General features: G+C 34.1%; 1 protein-coding gene across 3 annotated transcripts in view; it reads left to right on the forward strand.

The window, feature by feature from the left end:
- Positions 1-23,253, forward strand: part of Bbs9 (Bardet-Biedl syndrome 9) — a 507,346-nt gene that overhangs the window by 192,010 nt on the left and 292,083 nt on the right. For all 3 annotated transcript variants that reach the window (XR_011706693.1, XM_027939697.2, XM_071608408.1), the window contains exons 10-13: positions 6,247-6,425; positions 11,860-11,936; positions 16,974-17,027; positions 22,503-22,605. Coding sequence is in view for 2 of the 3 variants with exons in the window: in XM_027939697.2 (XP_027795498.1) it covers positions 6,247-6,425; positions 11,860-11,936; positions 16,974-17,027; positions 22,503-22,605 (413 nt within the window). In the remaining variant the exon portion in view is untranslated. The remainder of the gene's footprint in view (positions 1-6,246; positions 6,426-11,859; positions 11,937-16,973; positions 17,028-22,502; positions 22,606-23,253) is intronic.

Raw genomic sequence — 23,253 nt, forward strand, 5'->3', positions numbered from 1 at the left:
TTCAAGGCTGAGAAAGAGCTACATGTACTGAATCTGTCTTGCAGTACTTGAAAGGAAGTACTTTAAATGTGCTTCTTACCGAGGTAGAGTATAAAAATTGAGTACAATAGGTAGCATTTAAGTTTTTAGGATTTCTTTGATACCTACATAGGGTGGCAAAACAGACTTTGACAAGTAGATAACTTAAAATGTTTCTGTTTTGTAAAAAATGAGGCTGGAAAAAAGACCATTAGATTTTTAAATTTGTTTTAAAAACTATTATTTATTTCATCGTACTAGCAAATGAAACAAGCTTTGTTTTCTGCCTATTCTAAGTTACACTTCATATATTTTCAGGTTGTATTTTTATAGATTGGTCTTGTCAGAAAAAGATATTTTAGATAAATGTTTGAGTTCCACAGATGTTTAATTTCTAAGTTGCTGATTCAAATTCAGCCTCTGGCAATGGAAAATAAAACGTTTTTCCCCTTAAAAAGTTTTTCCTCTAATCTTTTGTAACTATAAAACAAAATAAAAATAATTTATGATTTCACTAACTAGATAGTCACCATTCTGTTAGCATTATGTATTTTTTCCTAATCTACATTTTGTAAACAGAATAAAATGGATGTGCAGAACTTTGTTTTACATTTAATATTTTTTGCTACTTTTGTATAGCAGATATTTTATAAGACATAGTTTTTTAAAAAAATTATTCTTTTTATATATGGCAGTAGAATATATCTTGACATATCCTACATACATGGAGTATAACTTCCCATTCTTGTAGTTGTACATGATGTAGAGTTACACTGGTTGTATACTCATATATGAACATAGGAGAGTTATGTTCAATTCATTCTACTGTCTTTCCCATTATATCCCAGTTTCATGCCATAATTTCATTCTTTATGGTTAGGTAATATTCCATTGTGTATATGTACCACAATTTCTTTATCCATTTATCTGTTGAAGGGTACCTAGTTTGGTTCCATACTTAGCTATCATGAATTGAACTGCTATGAGTATTGATGTGGCTGCATCACTATAGTATGCTGATTTTAAGCCCTTTGGGTATATTCTGAGGAGTGAGATAACTGGGTCAAATGTTTGTTCCATTCTAAGTTTTTTGAGGAATCTCCATACTGCTTTCCATAGTGGTTGCACCAATTTTCAGTCCTACCAGCAATGTATGAGTATATCTTTTTAACCACATCCTCACCAACATTTATTGTTAACTTGTATTCTTGATAATTGCCATACTGACTGAAGAGAGATAGAATCTCAATGTAGTTTTAATTTGCATTTTTCTAATTGCTAGTGATGTTGAACACTTTCTTATATGTTTTTTGATTGATCGTATTTCTTTTTCTGTGAAGTGTCTGTTCAGTTCCTTTTCCCATTTATTGAGTGGATTATTTGGTTTCTTTGGTGTTAAGTTTTTTGAGTTCCTTATATATCCTGGGGATTAATGCTCCGAGGTACAGGTGGCAAAGATTTTCTCCCATTCTGTTCACTCTCTCTTCATGTATAAAACATATTTTTTAATGGATTGTAAACATTCTACTATAATGTTTCTTTCCCTTTTCTTATCATTTGGGTTGTTTCTAAATTTCTTTAATAACTATGAAATAGAATACTGTGTCAAAGGCAATGAGCATTTTTAAGGATTTTTTGTGTACACACATATGCATATATTCATGTAATTGATCACACAAATATGTGTGCATTTGTGTGTGTGTGTACATAAAATGTTCCCTAAAAGGATTTTAAACAAAGTTGCATTGTCACCAAGTTGCCAGATACCTTTTCTTACCCAGGACTCATTAAATACAGTAGTTTGAGGTGTTAAACAAATATGCTTTTGAAATAGTTTAAAAATATAAATTTCTTTGATTTTGAGTTTTTTTCTGTACTTATTAGTTTTATATGTGAATTGTCGGCACATGTCCTTTGACTTCTTTCTGTTGTGATATAATCTTATTGATATTTTCATTGATTTGTAAAAAAGTTCTTTGCTTATTAGGTTCAACATATAAAATTGCTTTTATAGGTCAAAAGCAGTTGAATATCAATAACTTTATACAAATTTTATAAATTTTGTATTTTCTTATTGGTTGCCAGTGTTTTCTAAGTTTACCTTTCGTTTTTACTCCGTTGTGTTTCTTAAGCATATAACAGGTTTAAAATTTTTGTGTGGTTTCATTTAAAGATCCTTTCCTTTGTAGTGGCCTTTAATTGCTTTCTGGCAGTAAAGGTTCTTTCTATCCCAAAAGAAGATAAATATTTTTGTAGTTTCATATTTTTAAATTTAACTTTTGAAATCCATCTGGAATTTTATTTTAATGTATTGTTAAGGCAGGGATCTGTTTACTGAATGATGAAACAATTACTCAGATTCCATAGCTAAACACTGTTGTTTAATTTCATGCCCCATTGCTAAAATCATAAAATAATTAAGTATCCTAGGAATATAACATCTTTGACCTTGGTTCTTCATAAAGTACATTATTCTGTGCTTTGGGTTAGCTAATATGTTTCAAGAATCAGAAATAATTCAGAGACCTTAATTTTGTCAGTGTTATGTCCATTTTTAAATTGGAAAGAATAGTGTACATAATGTTGAATTTAATTGATGACTCCTTGTAGCATAACATTCTATCATTCAGAGAACCTTTTCTTTTAACCTACAAGGAAAACATTATATAAAATGTTCTTTAAGTAGAAGAAGTATGTAAAAAAATCTTGATTGATTGTGTTTCCTTTTTCTTTTATAAATTGGGCTTAACTTTGGGATATTTGTATCATCTATATACTTATATAAAAATTTCCCTTTATATAAGGATACTAAGTGGTAATAATTATTTATTTAGTAGTTTCCTAGGCCTGAGTCAAACTCTTTGTCCATCTTAGATGTTTTAGAAAGAAATTCCACTGATTTATTCTAGAGCATAAAGAGTTTTTCATAGTGTTTCTGTGAAATAAGCATATGATTTTTTTTTTGTTGTTGTTACTGGGTATTAAACCCAGGAGACTTACCACTAAGCCATGTCCCCTACCCTTTTTTGTATTTTATTTAGAGACAGGGTCTCACTGAGTTGTTTAGGGCCTCACTAAATTTCTGAGGCTGGCTTTGAAACTTTCGATCCTCCTGCCTCAGCATCTTGAGTGACTGGGATTACAGGTGTGTGCCACTGTGCCTGACAGCATACAATGTTAAATGAATTAATTTATAGTACAAATTTATGTTTTTTTAATTTAAATACATATAGTTATTCTAATTCTAGAGATAAGAAAAATATAAATTGCTTAAATTCTGTAATGACTTTAATTGTTATGATATTCTGGTGAAAATCATTTGATTAGTTCTTTCAGAGAAAGAAGACCCTAACTCTTCCCTTTTCTGTTTGAACACCTCTAACAGCAATAAAGAGTGTTTATTTTTAGAGTCGAAAGAAATATGTATTCCCCATTATTTAAATTCTGTTTGAACTCAGAAATTTCATATGGTCAGATGACTTTTTAGTTAAGTCCCTTATATCTAAATTGACAGTTATTTGCTTTCTGAAATGATGGAATAAAAGTTATACTACTAAATTACCCAATAACCAAATAAATTTGGATAGGAAGGGACGTTTGTTTTGGGTCATGCTAGCTTTCCTATTATTTAGATCCCTCAAAGGATGAGAATGAAATGGAAATGCTGTCTGTATTCCAAGAGCAGATGATTACTATATTCTTTGAGAAGGTAACTAGGGATCTTCCCTTTAACATCTAGAGTTTCCTGAGCACTTTTTGGATTCCTAGACTTTAGTGGGGCTGGGTGGATTGGAGACCAGGGTACAGTCACTACTGGAAGGGGAGGGAGGATTTGTAATCTTGAAACCTCAGAGCTGTAAGTTAGAATTCCCTTGGCCACTAGGTGGCTTCAGTTGCCTGCAAACAAAGGTTCAAAGCCTAGAGCTACTATGGGGTTATTTTTCACACTTTATTTTAGGAAAATGATTTCATCTGGAGTGTGTTCATTTTCTGAGGTAGATGACACAACAAGTCATATACCTTAAAGATTTCTGGGGATTATCTAGTTTCATCCCATTTAGAATAAAGAATGTTTAAGAGGAATTCAAGTGGGCTCTGCTCTGTAGGGCAAAGGCATAGCTAGAATTCAAGTCCTCTGACTTCTAGTCTAACTCTTTAGCTGTTGGATCAATGATATAATTTTTTTTATTTCAGTGATGCTACACTGCAGGGTTCTGTGGTATTCACCATACATAGCCCTGGAGAAGGTGCATAAGGAATGTTGTATTTGAAGAAAGTGGAAAGTGGATGTTGGTGGTCACCAATGAGATGGATTGAGTAATAATGGTGTCTACTTTCAGCTCAGCCAAGCTTTTATATTAATGAGATGATGAGTTGCAATGATCCATAGTTGGGGCAGTTTAAACATTTTTATTTATTCTGAGTAAGCCTCAAATTTTATGCATCTTATCCATTGTATATTTCCTTTTTTTTCCTTCAGATAAATAGCAACATTTTTTAACCTTTTTTTTCTCTCAAAAAGCTTCTATTCAATTGATTAATAGTTAACCTTTAGACCAAGATTAAAATCTTTTTTTTAATTTTTTGATCAAAAGATCACTGTAGAAAATATAACAGAAATCAAATAAGTCTATTATATATCTACCCCAAAGGACTTAAGCCAATATTGATTTTTTTTCCTCTGGAAAAATTAAGGAGGAAGCAAATGCACTATTCATTTCAACTATTTTTTATAGTAACTTCAGAAAATCTTAGTTTTTATTTTTTACAATGGCAGGTTAAAAATTACCCACAATTTATATACTAAGACTAGTTTCTAGAGTAAAACAGAAATGAGAGATTCTAAGAGAAGGAAGAGTAAAAAGATGGTGTCTTACACTATATTATGCTACTATAATGACACCAGAGACTGCATAATTTGTAAAGAAAAGAAAATTATTTCGCTTATGGTTTGGGAGTTGGGAAGTTCAAAGTTTGTATCCACATCTGGTGAGGACCTTCTTGCTGCATCATTCCATGGCAGAAGGTGGAAGAGAAAGAGAGCATGTGTGTGAGACAGCAGGAGACTGAACTTGGAACATCAAGTTCTTTATAAGCAACCTTAATCCATTCATGAAGTTGTGCATCATTGCCTAATCTACTCTCAAAAGTCTCACCTCTTAACACTTTTGCATTGGGGATTAAGTTTCCAATACATGCCTTTTGGGGGATACATTCAAACTGTTGCAGAGGGGGAGGAAAAGAGAAAATCATGATGAGTGATTAGAGTTATGAAGCAGGACGATGGTCTAAGAGTGGAAAAAAAAACCAAATTTGATGGCATTTGGGAAGGGAAGTGTATAAAGGAAGCGAGAAGTGTATAAAGGAAATGGAAAGAGAGTAAATGTTAGCCCTAAGGGTAGATGAGAAAAAAGCAGGAACGTGTTGTTTTTCTCCTAGGCCTTGCCTGGCTTTTTCAACCATCTTCACTCTTGTCTCTTTGGTTATCCTGACCTTTCTTCTGTACCTCATCCATTATCTTCATCCAGCCAGCATCCCAGCTTCATCTCTCTCTCTCTCTTTTTTAATGTGCTGCTAAGGATTGGACTCAGTACCTCATCCATTCTAGGCAAGTGCTCTATTACTGAGCTCCAGCTTCAGCCATCCAGCTCCATCTCTTGATCCTTTAGACTTAAAAGTATAGTTCACAGCTGGGCATGATGGTGCATTCCTGTAATCCCATCACCTCTGAGGCAAGAGGATCGAAAGTTTGAGGCAGCCTTAGCAACATAGTGAGACCCTGTCTCAAAATAAAAAATAAAAGGGGCGGAGGTGTGGCTCAGTGGTTAAGTGCTTCTGGATTCAATTCCCTGTGCCAAACCAACCAACCAACCAACCAACCAACTAACCTGTAGTTCTCAAGTTTGTCATGAATCTGTCAAGTGAGAATTAAAAACAGTACCTGAGAGCACTATTCACCATGTAGTTAGGTCCCCAAAATGGTGGCTATTATAAGAATTTTAAAGGCTATTTTTCCCTTCTGTAATAAATCTTAACATTGGGAGTACTTCTGTAAATATAATGATGATTTAAACATTTGAAATAAGTCTTTCAAGTAAAACTTTAAAAATAGATATACAATCATTTTCTTCATGGAATGTCGATACTGAATTGAGTAAAAATGTAGTTTGTCAAGGATAAACACTTTGAATTTTTTAATCATGTCTCATTTTCTCTTCTTTATTGTAGGAACTTAAAGGGAGTGATAGTCACCCTCAGTGATGATGGTCGCTTGCAGTGCTCATACCTGGGGACAGACCCTTCTCTGTTCCAAGCTCCAAAAGTTGAATCTAGAGAATTAAACTATGATGAACTTGATGTAGAATTGAAAGAACTTCAGAGAATTATCAAAGTTGTTAAATCACAAGGTATCTCATTTGCAGCTTTTATTATTTAATTTTAGTATTTATTGTAAAATCCACTTTATCTTGCATATAGACAATGTTTTGTACATACTAGTTAATTTCCTCTCCCAAGATTAATTAAAATCATACTTCAAAGACAGTGTTACTTAGCATGTAGTCTTTGAGCTTACTTTGTATACTAAACTTTCTGGAAAATATGCTGTATTCAAGATAATGCTTTTGTCAATGTGTTTCAGGGTCAGCACTATTTAGTTTTTTTTTTTTTTTTAAAGAGAGAGTGGGGAGAGAGAGAGAGAGAGAGAGAGAGAGAGAGAATTTTTTTTTTTTATATTTATTTTTTAGTTCTCGGCGGATACAACATCTTTGTTTGTATGTGGTGCTGAGGATCGAACCTGGGCAGCATGCATGCCAGGCGAGCGCGCTACCGCTTGAGCCACATCCCCAGCCCACTATTTAGTTTTTTTTTCCCCTTAAACTTTAAGAAAAGGAAAAGTAAATCTTTGGGTTGTGATGTCAGGCCTTGAGAAGAAGGTTAGAGTGGGCATTTATTAACTTCTAATATCCCTGAAAAAAAATTTAGTTACTGCTTTTAAAAGAAACCAAAGCAGTACATGTTGTTACTAAAAATGTAGTAATTTGCAGCTTAGTGATATAATTTATGTTTGGAGTTAATTAACTGTCCAAATGGAGTGTAGCCTGTGGTATGCTGATTTCTAATGACTCGGAGACTGATGATATTTTCAGTTCCTAAGTTTTGAATAACTCAATATTATCTTACTTTGGGACTCACAAGGGTGTAATTTTATTGTAAATTAAAAGGAGAAACAAAACACCAATCCTGGAGTTAGAGTTAGACATGTGAAAAGCATTACTTTAAGTTTCTTTTTCAGGGTCAGGTAAAAGTATTTTTTTAATGAGAAAAAATATGGACTATTCTCGCATAAAAGAAATGTTAAAACAAGTAGGAATTGTAAAAGAAGCAGAGCATCAAAGGCCAACCAAAACAACAGAGCCAATCTTAATCTTGATCCAGTCATTTTCCTAGATTTATGTATTTTTGAGTGTATTACCAAGATTATATTTCTCTGGTTCTAAGGAACTGAGATGATATATATATATATAAAAATGTGAGTATTAAAAATGAAGTTGTTATGCTTTGGCTTCACACATTCTTTTAGAAAGTTTTCAAAGTAAGCTAATGAAACTCGGGTCTTTCAAGTACCTCCAGTTCCTTAAAAGCTGCTTTGTTGTCAGCACCCCCATGTCGGCTAGAGAATGGTTAACATTGGAGCTGTCATACTGCAAGATACTATTTTATTTTCAGTTTTTGATACCAGTATTTTTGGGATTAATGGAATTATAAGTCTCATCTTGTCATTTAAAAATGTAATTGGGGAAGAGTGACCTGCACATGAATGTGAAATTTCTAGAGTTCATAAAACTCTAGGTTTTCACTCCAAAGTTTGTGCCTTGAGATTTTGCCCTTTGCATGAGCAATGTGCTAATGGTATTTTGATTAACATTAATTGTGTATGAAATTTCTCAGAAAATCCCTTATAGCTAAAAGTTATTCCTTGGCATCCATAATGATGCCCTAGAGTGAGAAGGGTTAGGCTATTTTACTTGTCATTGCCTTGATTCATTTGTGTATCTTGAAATAAGTGCTAATTAAGCTGGAGATATATCCACAGACTTGAGTGCAAAGTTCATTATTTACATAACCTCAAATTTTAGTTAATGTTTGAAGTTCCTTGCCCCTTTTATTCTACTATATTATGGTTTTATTCTTGAAAAAGAAACAAACTTTAAAAAGTGAAGCTTTTAAAATATTTTATTTCTAGATATGGAAAAAAGCTTAGTATTTTGTACCCTTATAAAGCTTTGGTATGCTTGTTTATTAAAATACCTGTAATTATATTAAAGTTCCAAATTATTTCATTTATAGTTTATGAGAAGTTAAAACTCTGAACTTTTTGATGACCTCATTATTCATTTAAATGTCACTTATTTTAGTACAGTGGCTTTAACTTGCAAAAGGAATTCACAGTCTTGTGGGCTGTGTTCTGTACTTAAAGCTCTTAAAAACTTTTTCAAAGGAAGAGTTGCAGCAAAAATTAAAGGCAATTTAAAGAGTACATTTTGTTGTACACATGGTGTGTATTATCTACTGCAATAAAAGTGTTTTGAAGCTGATTTTATGTGTGTAAGTTATATGAGGAATGTATGTTGTAAGCATGAAATTATAGTAATAATTTCTGTATGGCTCATGGATTCTGAAGCTTTTCATATTCAACTCATTAGTGAGAATCCTGCCTAGCATTTTTGTTACCAGTTGGCAGTAATACCTGATGATAGGTACTTTTAGAGATGGGAGTTTTCTTATGATTTAAACAATTGATCATGTTCTCTACTAGGGGTGAGTATGATGCACTGGTTGCAGCATTTAAGATAGGCACCCATATAGTTATGTCTTCAGGGTAGGAAAGCAGTAAAACATAGGCATATAAATGAGTCTGCACCCCATTGAAAATATGTTTGGGAAGACTTAGGTTGACATAACCACTCAGTACTAGAAACATTAGAACTTAGTGACCTTGTTAATTTAGGGTTATATCTGGCTGCATATAACAGAATACCTGTATAAGGCAGCTTAAACAAGGTGGAAACTCAGAGATGTGGCAGCTTAGCAGTTCTAGTCACAAGGATTCGGATTCCTTCTATCCCAGGGTCATCTATTGGTCCAGAATGGCTTCTGGAACTTTTGCTCTCACATCTGCAGTTGAGTCAGCCTCTGAAGAGCTTTCCTGGAAGCCACACCCTCAACAGCTCCTACTTACATCTCCCTGGCTATTCCAAATTGCAAAACAGGCAGGGAAGTTAAGTGTTTTAACTGAGTACTTTGTTGCTCAGAATAAAATTGGGCTTATTTTAGTAATGAAGAATTGAAACATTGTTATTGGATGGGCAATGAGTGGCCTTTTGTACTCTTACCAGGTTTAGAAATTCCCTTTCCAATTTTTGCATTATTGGTAGGAATGCCTGGTGGCAATTGTGGACATTTTTTTTCTTGTTTGTGAGGTATTCAGTTGCTGTCCATGTTTTCAGTCATCTGTCCTCATTGTGTGAGGATGTTTTCCCTTAGGATCACAGGGTAACCCTAGCAGTTCCTGGCATTGTGTGCAGATATGATTTCCAGGGAAGAAGAGGCCTGAGTCTTCCTCTTATGAAGGAAAAACAGCTTTCCCAGAAGCATATGCCAGCATTCCACTATCCCCACTTCTCTTTCCTCCTATTTGCCAGGATTAAGATCATGTTTATCTTTAAAATAATGAATGGTCAGTGGAATGGAATCACTAGGATTAGATTTGAACCTGGAGCCTGAGAGAGGAGACTTTCTCTGAGATGAAGCAGACTACCTCAGTGAAATTAGGGCTGTGCCACAGAGGGAGGAGGGAAGAATGGCTGCTGGCCAGGCAATCAATTGTTGGATTTGTGTTTGTGTGTCCATGAATGAACATATGTCTGTATGTGTATGTATATATATGAATATATATATATATATATATATATATATATATATATATATATATATATATATATATATATATATATGTCCACCAGGCGACCAGCACGCTGGTTTCATTAAAGAGGTTCATGGCATAGAAGTTAACTAGTGAGATCAAAATAAAACACACACAGACTCAATTACCTTTTTCTATGACCAGGTCCGAGACGGCTCTCACCTCGAACCACCCAGTAGGGCAGCAAGGCTTACTCAGGGCTAGCAGGAGAGAGAGAGAGAGAGAGCACGCCAGGGAGTGGCCTTTTATTGGGGAACAAGAAATTCAGGGGAAAATTCCATCCAATGAAGGTCAAGGGGGGCAGCATTCCAAGGTCAGGGTTAGTGATTGGCCTCAGGGTCCATGGTCAGTCACACCCCCACATGGACAGGCTCTCACACCTGGAGAGGGTGGGGAAAGCTCTGACACAGTTTGGCCAGAACGCCTCACACCCAATCCGGGAGGTGCCCAATCATGTGCGAGAATGGCTTCCCACATATGTGTATGTATATATGTGTACACATATGTGCATAAAATAATTTCTGCTTCATATTTAGGATCTCTTGTCACTTATTCATAATATTATGTAATAAAAATGTTTGAAATTATGAAAACAGCTTGTACATGTTAGTCTGTTTCTGTGATAAAATGCTTGAAGCTGTGTACCTTATAAAGAAAAGTACTTTATTTAGCTCATAGTTCATGGGCATGGCATCAACATTGGCTTGCTTTTGGTGAGGCCCTCATGGTAGATGGCATCACAATGGCAGAGCATGTGTGAGAGGGCAGAGATTACATTGTAAGACAGGAAGCCAGAGAGAAGGGAGGGACCAGTCTTGTCCTTTTTATGACAACCCTCTTGCAAGAACTATCCAGGGTCCCCAAAGTGCCATGTCAATTTCTTCAAGGACAGTCAGTGCCTTCAGTGATTTAAGGACCTCCCATTAGTCCCACCTCTTCAAGGTTCCACTGTCTCTTAACATCACTGTGTCTGGTGCCAAGCTTCCTGCATATGAACCTGTGGGGGATATACTTGAACTATAGAAATGCATAGTAAAACTAATTCAGAAAGTACTAAAAAGATAAATAGTGAAACATGAGTCTATCTTTGATCCAGACCCTAGTTACCTTTGTTTCTTTTTATTTTTTACACATTAACATTTATTCTAGTTCTCTTTCTTAAAGGAAATTCTTATCAATAGTTTTGTGTATTCATCTAGAAAATATTAAGGTTTATATACTTGTTTTGACCAAACATGTGCATATTAAACACATTGTGCTGTATTTTGCTTTTTAAAAATTAATAGGTATATCTCTGAGTTCATATTAGTGTATGAAGATTGAATGCACTCTTATTTATAGGTTTGAACCACTACACAGTATGAATATACCATATTTTATTTAACTATCTCCCTATTAAATAGATATATGGATATTTAAGTTGTTTTTATTTTTATATTTAAGCTATTAATAGCAGAGAACCTCCTTGGGTTTGTGAGTATTGGATAAATTCTTGGTTGTAGAATTGTTAAGTTACAGGATAGGTACACTTTATATTTTCATAATTACAGCCACAACTTATCTTCAAAAAAGTTGTATTAATTTGGACTTTCACTAATGATTGAGGAGATAGCATTACAATTTCCAATACTGGTCAATGACTCTAATCTTAGCTAATACCTTTGGAGCAAGAGAAGGTATTCTTCTTCACATTATTGTAGAGGAAAAGATTAGGATTAAGCTTCTAATTCTGTTAATGTATTTTTTTCAATTTGTATGTTTATGAGCTTTAAAGAATATGGTACAGATAAACCTTTAAATAAAAATTATATGAAGCAGGTTTTACTTTATGATTAAATATCTTTTTTTAATTACAGGTATTTGGCCCATGCCTGAGAAAGAAGATGACTTAAAAGTTTATGCCATGGTTTCTTCTAACTTTGATCCAGTCTCTGTAGGTGTATTCATATATTTTGTATTGAGATCAGAGTTTGTCAGTTTAAATTCTAGGTCTCCCAACAGAAACTTCAGGGAAGATAACAAATTTTAGGCTTTTAATCTTTCAAATAAAAACATTTCTATCTTCTTAATGCCAGTAGGGAGCTTTTGCAGTAGGATTTCAGTCTAAAAAAGAAATGAGGGTATATGGGTATGTGTGTGTGGGGGGGTGAGTAGTAGAAAGATTATTGTTCTGAAGCTATCTTTTTTTTTTACAGAGAGAGAGATAATTTTTTAATATTTATCTTTTAGTTTTTGGTGGACACAACATCTGAATTTTATTTTTTTGTGGTGCTGAGGATCGAACCCAGCTCCGCGCGCATGCCAGGCAAATGCGCTACTGCTTGAGCCACATCCCCTGCCCAATCTTTTTTTTTTTAATTTAATTTTAATTTAAAAACTTTCTCATTACCATAGAATTGAGATAATTTTAATCCAGATGATAATACCTACTCCACAAGATTTTTGTTGAAGGTTCAATGAGATGATGTTTATAAATGGCCTGGCTTAGAGTTTGATTATTTATAGCATTTAATACTTTTTTTGGTTGGGATGGTGGTAATGGAGTTTAAGAGTTCAGTTGGTCCAGGAATTATTTTCTCATCCACTATATCTGTGTGATCCCAGGCAAGGTACTTAATTATTTTAGTCTCAACTTTTCATCTGAAAAATGAGAATAATAATAATAGAATCTACTTTGTTGAATTATTATGATAATTATTATCATCATCATCACCACCACCACTACCACCAAATTGCATTTTACTTTTTCCAACATTGCCACCACCTATGTACCGTTACTTATCTTGTTCACTTGTATCCTTAGTGCTTTCCATATAATAGATACTCAATAAATATTTGCTTTGTGAATGTGTAAAACTAAGAACCAGGAAGAATGAAAGGGAATGAAAGGGGTGACAATTCTTGGTTGTATTATTCCATCTCCTCGTTTAATTTTCTGTATATAGTTTTTAAGAGTATGATTGATTATGTCTTATTGCCTGAGGTTTGGATAAAATCCATTGCCTGAAGCTTGGGTAAAAATCTATTAAGTTAATCCTCTGAAATGGAAATGAGGACAACCACTCCATTCAAAATATCTTCAAAAAAAATAAAATACTTGGGAATCAACCTAACAAAAGAGGTGAAAGACTTATACAATGAAAACTACAGAACCCTAAAGAGAGAAATAGAAGAAGATCTTAGAAGATGGAAAAATATACCCTGTTCATGGATAGGCAGAACTAACATCATCAAAATGGCGATATTACCAAAAGTTCTCTATAGGTTTAATGCAATGCCAATCAAAATCCCAACGGCATTTCTTGTAGAAATAGAGAAAGCAATCATGAAATTCACATGGAAAAATAAAAGACCCAGAATAGCAAAAACAATGCTAAGCAGGAAGTGTGAATCAGGCGGTATAGCGATACCAGACTTCAAACTATACTACAGAGCAATAGTAACAAAAACAGCATGGTACTGGTACCAAAACAGGCGGGTGGACCAATGGTACAGAATAGAGGACACAGAAACCAATCCACAAAACTACAACTATCTTATATTTGATAAAGGGGCTAAAAGCATGCAATGGAGAAAGGATAGCATCTTCAACAAATGGTGCTGGGAAAACTGGAAATCCATATGCAACAAAATGAAACTGAATCCCTTTCTCTCGCCATGCACAAAAGTGAATTCAAAATGGATCAAGGAGCTTGATATCAAATCAGATACACGCCGTCTGATAGAAGAAAAAGTTGGCTACGATCTACATATTGTGGGGTCGGGCTCCAAATTCCTCAATAGGACACCCGTAGCACAAAAGTTAATAACTAGAATCAACAAATGGGACTTACTCAAACTAAAAAGTTTTTTCTCAGCAAAAGAAACAATAAGAGAGGTAAATAGGGAGCCTACACCCTGGGAACAAATCTTTACTCCTCACACTTCAGATAGAGCCCTAATATCCAGAGTATACAAAGAACTCAAAAAATTAGACAATAAGAGAACAAACAACCCAATCAACAAATGGGCCAAGGACCTGAACAGACACTTCTCAGAGGAGGACATACAGTCAATCAACAAGTACATGAAAAAATGCTCAACATCTCTAGCTGTCAGAGAAATGCAAATCAAAACCACCCTAAGATACCATCTCACTCCAGTAAGATTGGCAGCCATTAAGAAGTCAAACAACAACAAGTGCTGGCGAGGATGTGGGGAAAAGGGTACACTTGTACATTGCTGGTGGGACTGCAGATTGGTGCAGCCAATTTGGAAAGCAGTATGGAGATTTCTTGGAAAGTTGGGAATGGAGCCACCATTTGACCCAGCTATTCCCCTTCTTGGTCTATTCCCTAAAGACCTAAAAAGGGCATGCTACAGGGACACTGCTACATCGATGTTCATAGCAGCACAGTTCACAATAGCAAGACTGTGGAACCAACCTAGATGCCCTTCAATAGACGAATGGATAAAAAAAATGTGGCATTTATACACAATGGAGTATTACTCTGCATTAAAAAATGACAAAATCATAGAATTTACAGGGAAATGGATGGCATTAGAGCAGATTATGCTAAGTGAAGCTAGCCAATCCCTAAAAAACAAATGCCAAATGTCTTCTTTGATATAAGGAGAGTAACTAAGAACAGAGTAGGGATGAAGAGCAGGAGAAGAAGATTAACATTTAACAGGAATGAGAGGTGGGAGGGAAAGGGAGAGAGAAGGGAAATTGCATGGTAATGGAAGGAGACCCTCAGGGTTATACAGTGGAGGAGGTAGAGAGAGAGGAGGGGAGGGGAGGGGAGAGGTGGGGAGTGGGGAGGGTGGAGGATGGGAAAGGCAGCGGAGCACAACAGACACTAGTATGGCAATTTGTAAATCAATGGATGTGTAACTGATGTGATTCTGCAATCTGGGTATGGGGTGAAGGTGGGAGTTCATAACCCACTTGAATCAAAGTGTGGAATATGATATGTCAAGAAATTTGTAATGTTTTGAACAACCCACAATAAAAAATTAAAAAAAAAAAAAGAAAATCAGAGTTCTTGGCAAAAAAAAAAAAAATCTATTAAGTTTATCTATGCTTCTGCCAGAAATTGATCAATTTAGGGAAGTGATTGAATTTGCTCATTTTACATTTGTGGTTCATATCATATAATGTTGCTTGATATTTAAGTATCAGAACATACTATTATAAGTAATTATCATGAGTCTTCAAAGATTAATCTTGTGTAAACAGCCAATCCAAATTGTGATAAAAATCATGTTAACATTCCTGTAGTATAATAAATTAGGTACTCTAAGACTATTTGAAAGAAACATTCACCCCAGATGACTCACATGCTAGAGGAACTATTTTAAACATGAGCCATTTAACACACACCATTTCTTACTCTACCTGAAAGGTAAGCCTGAATGGAACATTTCTACTTAGTTAGCTGACAAATGTACTCACATTTTCTTGCTGTGGAAATGACTCTTTTTTTTTTCCTTTAGGCAACTTACATATTTTTTTCTAGGTTATTTTAAACATAGGCTATTTGGAATGAGGAATTTCTTTCTGTTCTTTGGGAACTTTTGGTCTTATGTAGTGGTGCTTATTGTAATGTATATTTCCCTATTGGTAACCTTGAGTGCTGTTTGCTCTTAAGTAGATGTCTCTTTTCAGCTTCATTTTCCCTATGTTGATATTTTTATTTCTTAAGAATATCATATTCATCCCACTGGAGAACATTAGCCCAACAATTTATGTGGCTGTGGTGCCATGATGTCTTCTTATAGCCATTTTTCTCTAGCTATAATTTCATGTTCCCAACATATGACTGTCCTTGAAAAATCTAGGTGTTTCAACGTGGATTGAAAAGAGCAGGAAACAGGAGGTGTTGGTTTCTCTTCTAGATCTGTGGGCAGCTAAATATGAAACATTTCCTGGATATTAGGTAACTTGGTACTGGCGCAAAAAGCCTGCATTAATATTTTATTTTGAATCATTGTTATGAAAGAATGCACCTCAGAATCAGAAATATAACTTATATTAGAATGGAGTCTTTTGTGGAGGAGAGAAACATAACTATCCCATCTTCCTGTCTGAGCAACTGGACCAGAGTTCAAATATGATCTTCTATGGAACCACAAACAGAATGTGAATCTCCCAACTCTTAATTCTGCTGATGCCCATTACATCATAGTTTTCTACATTGATTAGAAGTGGCTTAGTTTTCCTAGCAAAAAAATTTTCAAATACAAAAGCACAAAGGGTCTGGTTCATTGGTTGAACACAGACATTATAATCTTAATTGTTCCACAGAATTTATATGGGTATTATTACAATATAAGTTTCCCCTTGGTCTTATTTTATCATACAGTGAATATTCATTTCTTCCCAGTATGCCACTTTTACTCTATAAAATTATAAGAAGATATTTGCCGTATGTACGATGAGTTGTTTAAGAGATAGGAACAGGTAACAATGATGTTCAAAGAGGGCCCATTAGTTCATGAACTATTAGGAAAAGTACTATTCCATTTGTATTTTCTAGGTTTAAGGCCATTTGCCTCTTATTTACATGTCTGAGATACATATTCTTAATCTAAATAAAACATACTTTTGCAAGTTGAAAGGACAAGTACCTAAATGAGTGACATAATGGCATGATGTTCATCTGGGAAATATAAGGAAGGCTTCTTTCATATAATATAAAGAACAAATTAATAAAGTTACTACATTGGACATTCAAGTAAATTTGTACATTCAAGTAAATTTGGAAATAGAATGGTTTGATAAAATATGTGACTTTTCCTTTCCTTTTTGAGGTTTTTTTTTTTTTAAATGTTAGCTAATCTAAAAGCCATACTGAGTCTTTTAGTTATCACTAGAGTGATAAATCCTTTATAGTTAGTTTCTTACTTGATGGTAGGAAGTATATATTGTCCCCAAATGTATTCACTCTTTGGTGGGTAACATTTCTTTTCAATTTTGTGTTTATAGCAAGCCACTGATGTTGAAATCGGAACTGATGTTGTCCCTTCCATCACAGTGCAGGTATTGTACCAGGTTTTAGATTGTAATGTGCCAACAGCATTAAATATTCATCATATTGTCCCTATCGTTACCCTGTAAGAAGTTTATGGAAATATAAAATAAACATTTGAAATTTTCAGATTTTCCTTAACCTTGTGTAGTGAGTAGAAAACCTTCGTTGTTACCTGCAAATATAAAGCTGATATTTGCAATTATTGTAATATACATATAATATAAACCATCATCATGACTTTTTCTACCATTATTTAGATGTGTAGCATGATTCAGGTTTTTTCCCCTAGAAGTAAAATTATCATTTTAAATCTGCTAAAGAAATTGTGTCATCACCATTCATAATGGACCAACCATTTTATTGTAGCATCACATGTAGTAGACTGTGAAATGATATTGGGGAAGCACATGGATGCTAATATAATTCTTATATGTATGGCCATGTATATGTTTGAAAAGAATTCCCAGGCATTCGTATGGCATAATATTAGCCTTATATGGATGTATTTATAGCAAGAAAATATTAAATGAAGAAGCCACAAAGTAGAGTAGTGACAAATTGATAGTCTTAGAAAAATAGAATATGAAGGATGTGGTTTTGCTTAAGATTTTGAGTCCCATCATTGTAGAACTTTAGAACTAGAACTCTAATGTAGAACCTTCTTAAGGCATTTAGATTAGAGTGTGGTAATCAGTCAGCACATTATTAAGCTGAAAATATTTATCACTGCCCAGACCTTGGAAGCCAGGAAAAGTTGTGGATTTTGGCAATTCACTTAGTCAAAACTTGGACAAGTCTTCATATTTTCTTAGATTATGGGTTGCTGTCCTTGGAGAAGCTTGACAGAGCACCAGGCTTTACCAATTGTGTTCGCTTACAGTGGACCCAGCGGGTGGCCCATGTGTGGAGATCTTTGGTTGAAGTTGAAGGGAGCCCAATCTTATAACAGTTTCCTCAACTAATTTTTTTGGATTCTTGCCACTAGAAACAAGGGTGGTCTTTCCTAGTTTCCCTTCCCCCTATCCAATCAAAGACTCTATCTCATTAATACTTCTGAGTCTGGAAAGGAATTAGTGGCAAGAAATCAAAGATATTAAGAAAAAAAAATAACCAGAGATCCAGAAATGATCTATACTTTTGTGTGGACAAGCCTCCTTTTACCTATGTAATATTATTCAGACACATGTGCATACTAATTCAGGAGCACACTGTAAATTGCAAAAAAGAAATCTTGTATCTAAATCAGGTAACATTGCTTATGCCACCTCCACCCCAATCAACCAGGAATTATTGCTATATGTAAATACACTATCCCTCCTTGTGGTTCTGAAGCTTTCATGTGAAATAGCCACCATAAGATGATGGCATGACATGACTGGAAAATTCTCCACTAGTGAAATTTACTATATTTGAGAATGCCAAACTCACAACTCTTTCTCATTGCCATTATGAAAGCATGAGAAAGAATGCAATATACAAGTGTTACACAAAATTGACTAGACTCACACAGTGGACACAATGATTTCCTGATCCTGTCTGACAGTTTCTATACAAATTTCTGCTATAAATCTCTCCTTATGGCCTTTTATAACAAGAGCAGCCAAGACATATAACCATGTAAGTTTCCATCATAATAAATCCTGTTAATTGAGAAAATTTTTCCATCTGTTCCAAATGAATGAAGATGTGGCTACTTTGAGTATGTGTGCATGATGCGTGACCATCTATTCCAGGCAACTAGGCAGTGAGGTTGTTCATACCTGGTCTTTGAAATCATATTTATATATCTAGAATAAAACTTTGGTATTATATTTCTTCAGATTATATTTCATTTCGTTAGAAGTAGAAAATAGCATGGAAAATTCTCATATTAACATTTTATATGTTCTCCTTAATATTCTATAATTATTTTCCTTTTAAAATATGAAGTCTATGATCTGGCCAAGTCTTTAATTCTTTTTTTTTTTTTTTTTTGGCTCAAACACAACTATTCTTTGTTACTGCAGTTATTTTTGTCACATCTTTTTGATTTGTGTTTTGAAAGTGCCTAAACCATTGTTGGGATTCAATAAATCTGTGTATGGGCGCTATCATGATTGTGCATCTAAACTAAATGCAAGCCCTTCTTATAACAGCATAAAATTGTGATTATTGTCTAAAGTAGATATCATTATGCCAGGCAAAGTCAGAATGTCTGCTCCTTTACAAATAGCATATTACTACTTTAAGGTGTTTACATTTTTGGTTATAAAATAGAACTTTCATGTTATATTCCTGGTCACAGTTTTCAGATCTCTAGCACTTATTGACTCAGTGATCTGGAACATGTTTTTTACCTTCTCTGAACCTCTATTTTTAAACTGTAAAACAGGAATCCTTTTTCATTTGCAGAGTTATTTTGAGATTTAACCACAGTTGGTTAAATGTAAGGACTCTTGAGTACTGGCAAATAGCAGTTTAATTGTGATTCTTCCACTTAGAGCAGCCTTGGGAAAATTACTTTGTACCTGTTTTCTGTAGAATGGTGTGTGATAGTGCATACACTGCTGTGAAGATTAAATGAGATTAATACACAGAAATAATTTATTAGCACAGTTTCATGCATATAAAAGCTGCTAATGACTATTATTAATATCATTAATTTTCTTTTAAAATACACATACATGTGTGTGTGTGTGTGTATATATATATATATATATATACACACACACACACACACACACATACAAACTGGCATTGTATCATTGTTGATAGTTAAATACCTGTAATACTTAAATATATTTATTGGGCTAGAATTTATTTACTTATTGAAGAAATTTCTGCCACATGCATACATTTTTCTTGCCATAATTACCATCAGGGTTTTACTAAAAAAGTATTGCATTGTTCACCTTTGAGGTATCATTGAGGAAGTTTTGTTTGTGGCATGCCAAAATCTGTTACTAGATTTTTCTTTTCTTTTGGGAGAACATTTTTTTTGACAAATTAAAAGTCAAGGAAGTGCTATTCATTTGCTGTGCTTGTCATATTTGTTTGCATTAATAATTACCTCTTAAAAATTTTGCTTTGCAGTTCAAAATTTTTTACTTGAAATTAACACATTTACTGATAAACATATAGTGCTTACAGGTCTATTGTATATTTTTATATTATATGTATAATATATATCATTACTATTTACTACATATATTTTATAATATAGCAAGGCTAATACATGCCTTTTATTTAAGAGAAAAGCCAAAACTACTTAAATATTTTTTGTAGTTGTAGATGGACACAGTGCCTTTATTTTATTTGTTTATTTTTATGTGGTGCTGAGGATCGAATCCAGTGCTTCATGTATGCTAGACAAGTGCTTTGCCACTGAACTACAGCCCCATCCCCAAACTACTTTTCTTAAAAATAAAAATGTATTTATATTGAATCACTTAATAATGATATATGTCTGTCTCATTTAATAGAATCTAATAAGACTAAACTGCTCCATAGAAAATGTACCACGTAGAATAGTATTTCATTATCAACCAGTGATTCCCTGTTGTGCATAAGAATCACGTGGAAGCCATAGAAACTATCCATATTTGGGTCTGTCCTTAGAGATTCTAAGTTGGTCCAGTGACCCTACCTAGATTGGTGACTATACAGTCTGGTTTACTACACTATCCATGTGTGATTTAAAAGAGACTATTTAAAGAGGCTGGTACTTTTAGGAGACCAAATCCAAAGAAAGAATATGCCCAGTGGAAGCTAGGTCCTTAAGCCTTTATTGATAGTGTGAAAATAACACTTTTAGCACTTTGACTCAGTAAAGATCCTTGAGTCTGATGGTTTCTACTGACACTCCTGAGATGAAAGTGGGAGAAGTTCTGGCCTTTGTAGCCATATTCACCATATTTTCCAGGTAAACTGATATTCTAGAGTTCTTAGCTCTTGATTCAAAATTAGAGTAGAAAATTAATTAATTAAAAAATTATAGTAGAAGGATTTTTTTAGCATTACAAAGAAAGAGCACAGTCTGGAAATGCAGTCATGTTAGAGATGCAGCAGTCAATATTGCTATTCTTCAATATTTTCTAGAATTCCTCTGTCATATATTTTTGTGATAAGCCATGGAAGAAAATGTGGTGTATCAATATATATTGATACTAGTATAAATCTTTCTAAGTAAGGAAACAATAAGAGAATAATTAGCTGGTATAAAAGGAAATATACTGATATATTAGATAAGATAAATCATGATAGTATAGTTATATATGAAAAAAGAATGAATACATTTATTTCATGATGTAGTTATTCAATAGCTATGAGGGAAGATTTTTCTTTTCTGTTGGTAGATCATTTTTTGACAGCCTTGTAGAGATATAATCCACATACCATATGACTCACTCCAGTGATTTTGGTATGTTTGCCAAGTTGGGCAACCATAAACATGATCTAATTTTAGAACATTTGTCTCCCCCGAAAGTCATATCAATAGCTATCATTCCTCATTCCACCCATCTTGAAGCAACTGCTAATCTACTTTCTTTTTCTGTAGATGTGGTTATTCTACACATTTCATGTAAAATGAATTATACAACATGTGCTTATTTATGACTGGCTTCTTTCACTTATAATATTTTCAAGGTTGACATATATTGTAGCATTTATTGATACTTCATTTCTTTTTTTGATGAATATTAATTTATTGTACAACTGTGCCACCTTTGTTTATCATTCATCTTGATGCAACATTTGATTATTACCACTCATTGACTATTATTAATAATGTTGTTAAGAACTTTTGTTCAAGTTTTTGTGTAGATATGTGTTTTCAGTTCTCTCAGCATGGAATCATGAGCCAGTATGATAAATTTATGTTTACCTTTTTAAGAAATTTTCAAACATTATTTAGTGGTTGTAACATTTTATATTTCCAGTTCTTCCACATTCCTTGCTAACACCAATTGTCGTTTGGTTATAGCCATTCTCGTGTGAGTGTGTGTGAGTGTGTGTGTGTGTGTGCGTGTGTGTGCACACGCTCATGGGCACCCACACTCACTCTCTCTTTCTTTCTACTGGGGATTGAACCCAGGGGTGCTAAATTATCTGAGTTACATCCCCAGCAGGCCCCCCTACCCCACTTTTAAATTTTAGAGACAGGATCTTGCTGAGTTGCTTAGAGCCTCATTTTTGCTGAGGGTGGCTTTGAACTCATGATCCTTCTGCCTCAGCCTCCTGCTAAAGATATTGAGCATCTTTGCATCAGCATCCTGTTTATCTTTGTATCTTCTTTGGAGAAAAATCTGTTTAACTGCTTTGCCCATTTTCTAACTGGGGGGAGTATTTTAGTCTACTATTTATGTTACATGTTCTATTTTTCTACTTCTAATTTTTCTCAGTTTTCCTAATTATTTGCTAGTTATTTTTAAGTAATTATAATAGCATATATAAATTTGGATAAAATGTGATTTTTCTATTAATGTCAATGACTGTTTCCTTAGGTCACACTGCAGAATCGAATTGTATTGCCAAAAGTCAAATTATCCATCTATGTTCAGCCACCATTAGTATTGACTTGTGATCAATTTACCTTTGAATTTCTGGGTGAGTTTGTGTTTTGGCTTCAAGTCTACCATGGTGTGAGGGTTTCTTTCTTGTTTATTAAAAAACAAAAACAAAAACAATATTAGTGTGTTTATTTCAGGGCTACGTTTCTTTTTTAAATAGTGAAGATGAGGCTTTTCTGAAATCAGTGATTATATTGTGTTGCTTATATTTTCCCTTCAAGTATCATACATAGATACTCAATCAGTTATTTTGTTTGGAATACATATTTCTAAGTACTTTTTAAAAGCTGGTTGGATTAGTTATTGTGTTTAAATACCATAATTTGGAAGGATTTCTTTGTTTGTATTTCTCTAGTGACCTGTTTATTGAAACAGTAACATTTGTAGAAAGAATATTAACTTTAGAGTTTGAATCCTAGCTCAACACTCCATGTGTAATTTCAGGAAAGTTACTTTAATAACCACTTGGAGCCGCAGTTATTTAGTTTGCAAAAGAGAATAACAAATGTATTGTTTTGAGGATTTAATTAGAAAAGGAATCTGTGTGGATTTAATCAGAAAATGAATTTGTACAAGATATCCAGCCGGGCTTGGTGGCGTGGCACATGCCTGCAATCCCAGTAGCTTGGGGAGGCTGAGACAGGAGGATCGTGAGTTCAAAACTAGCCTCTGCAAAAGTGAGATG

Source organism: Marmota flaviventris, chromosome 1 (assembly GCF_047511675.1).
Source record: "Marmota flaviventris isolate mMarFla1 chromosome 1, mMarFla1.hap1, whole genome shotgun sequence".
NCBI lineage: Eukaryota > Metazoa > Chordata > Mammalia > Rodentia > Sciuridae > Marmota > Marmota flaviventris.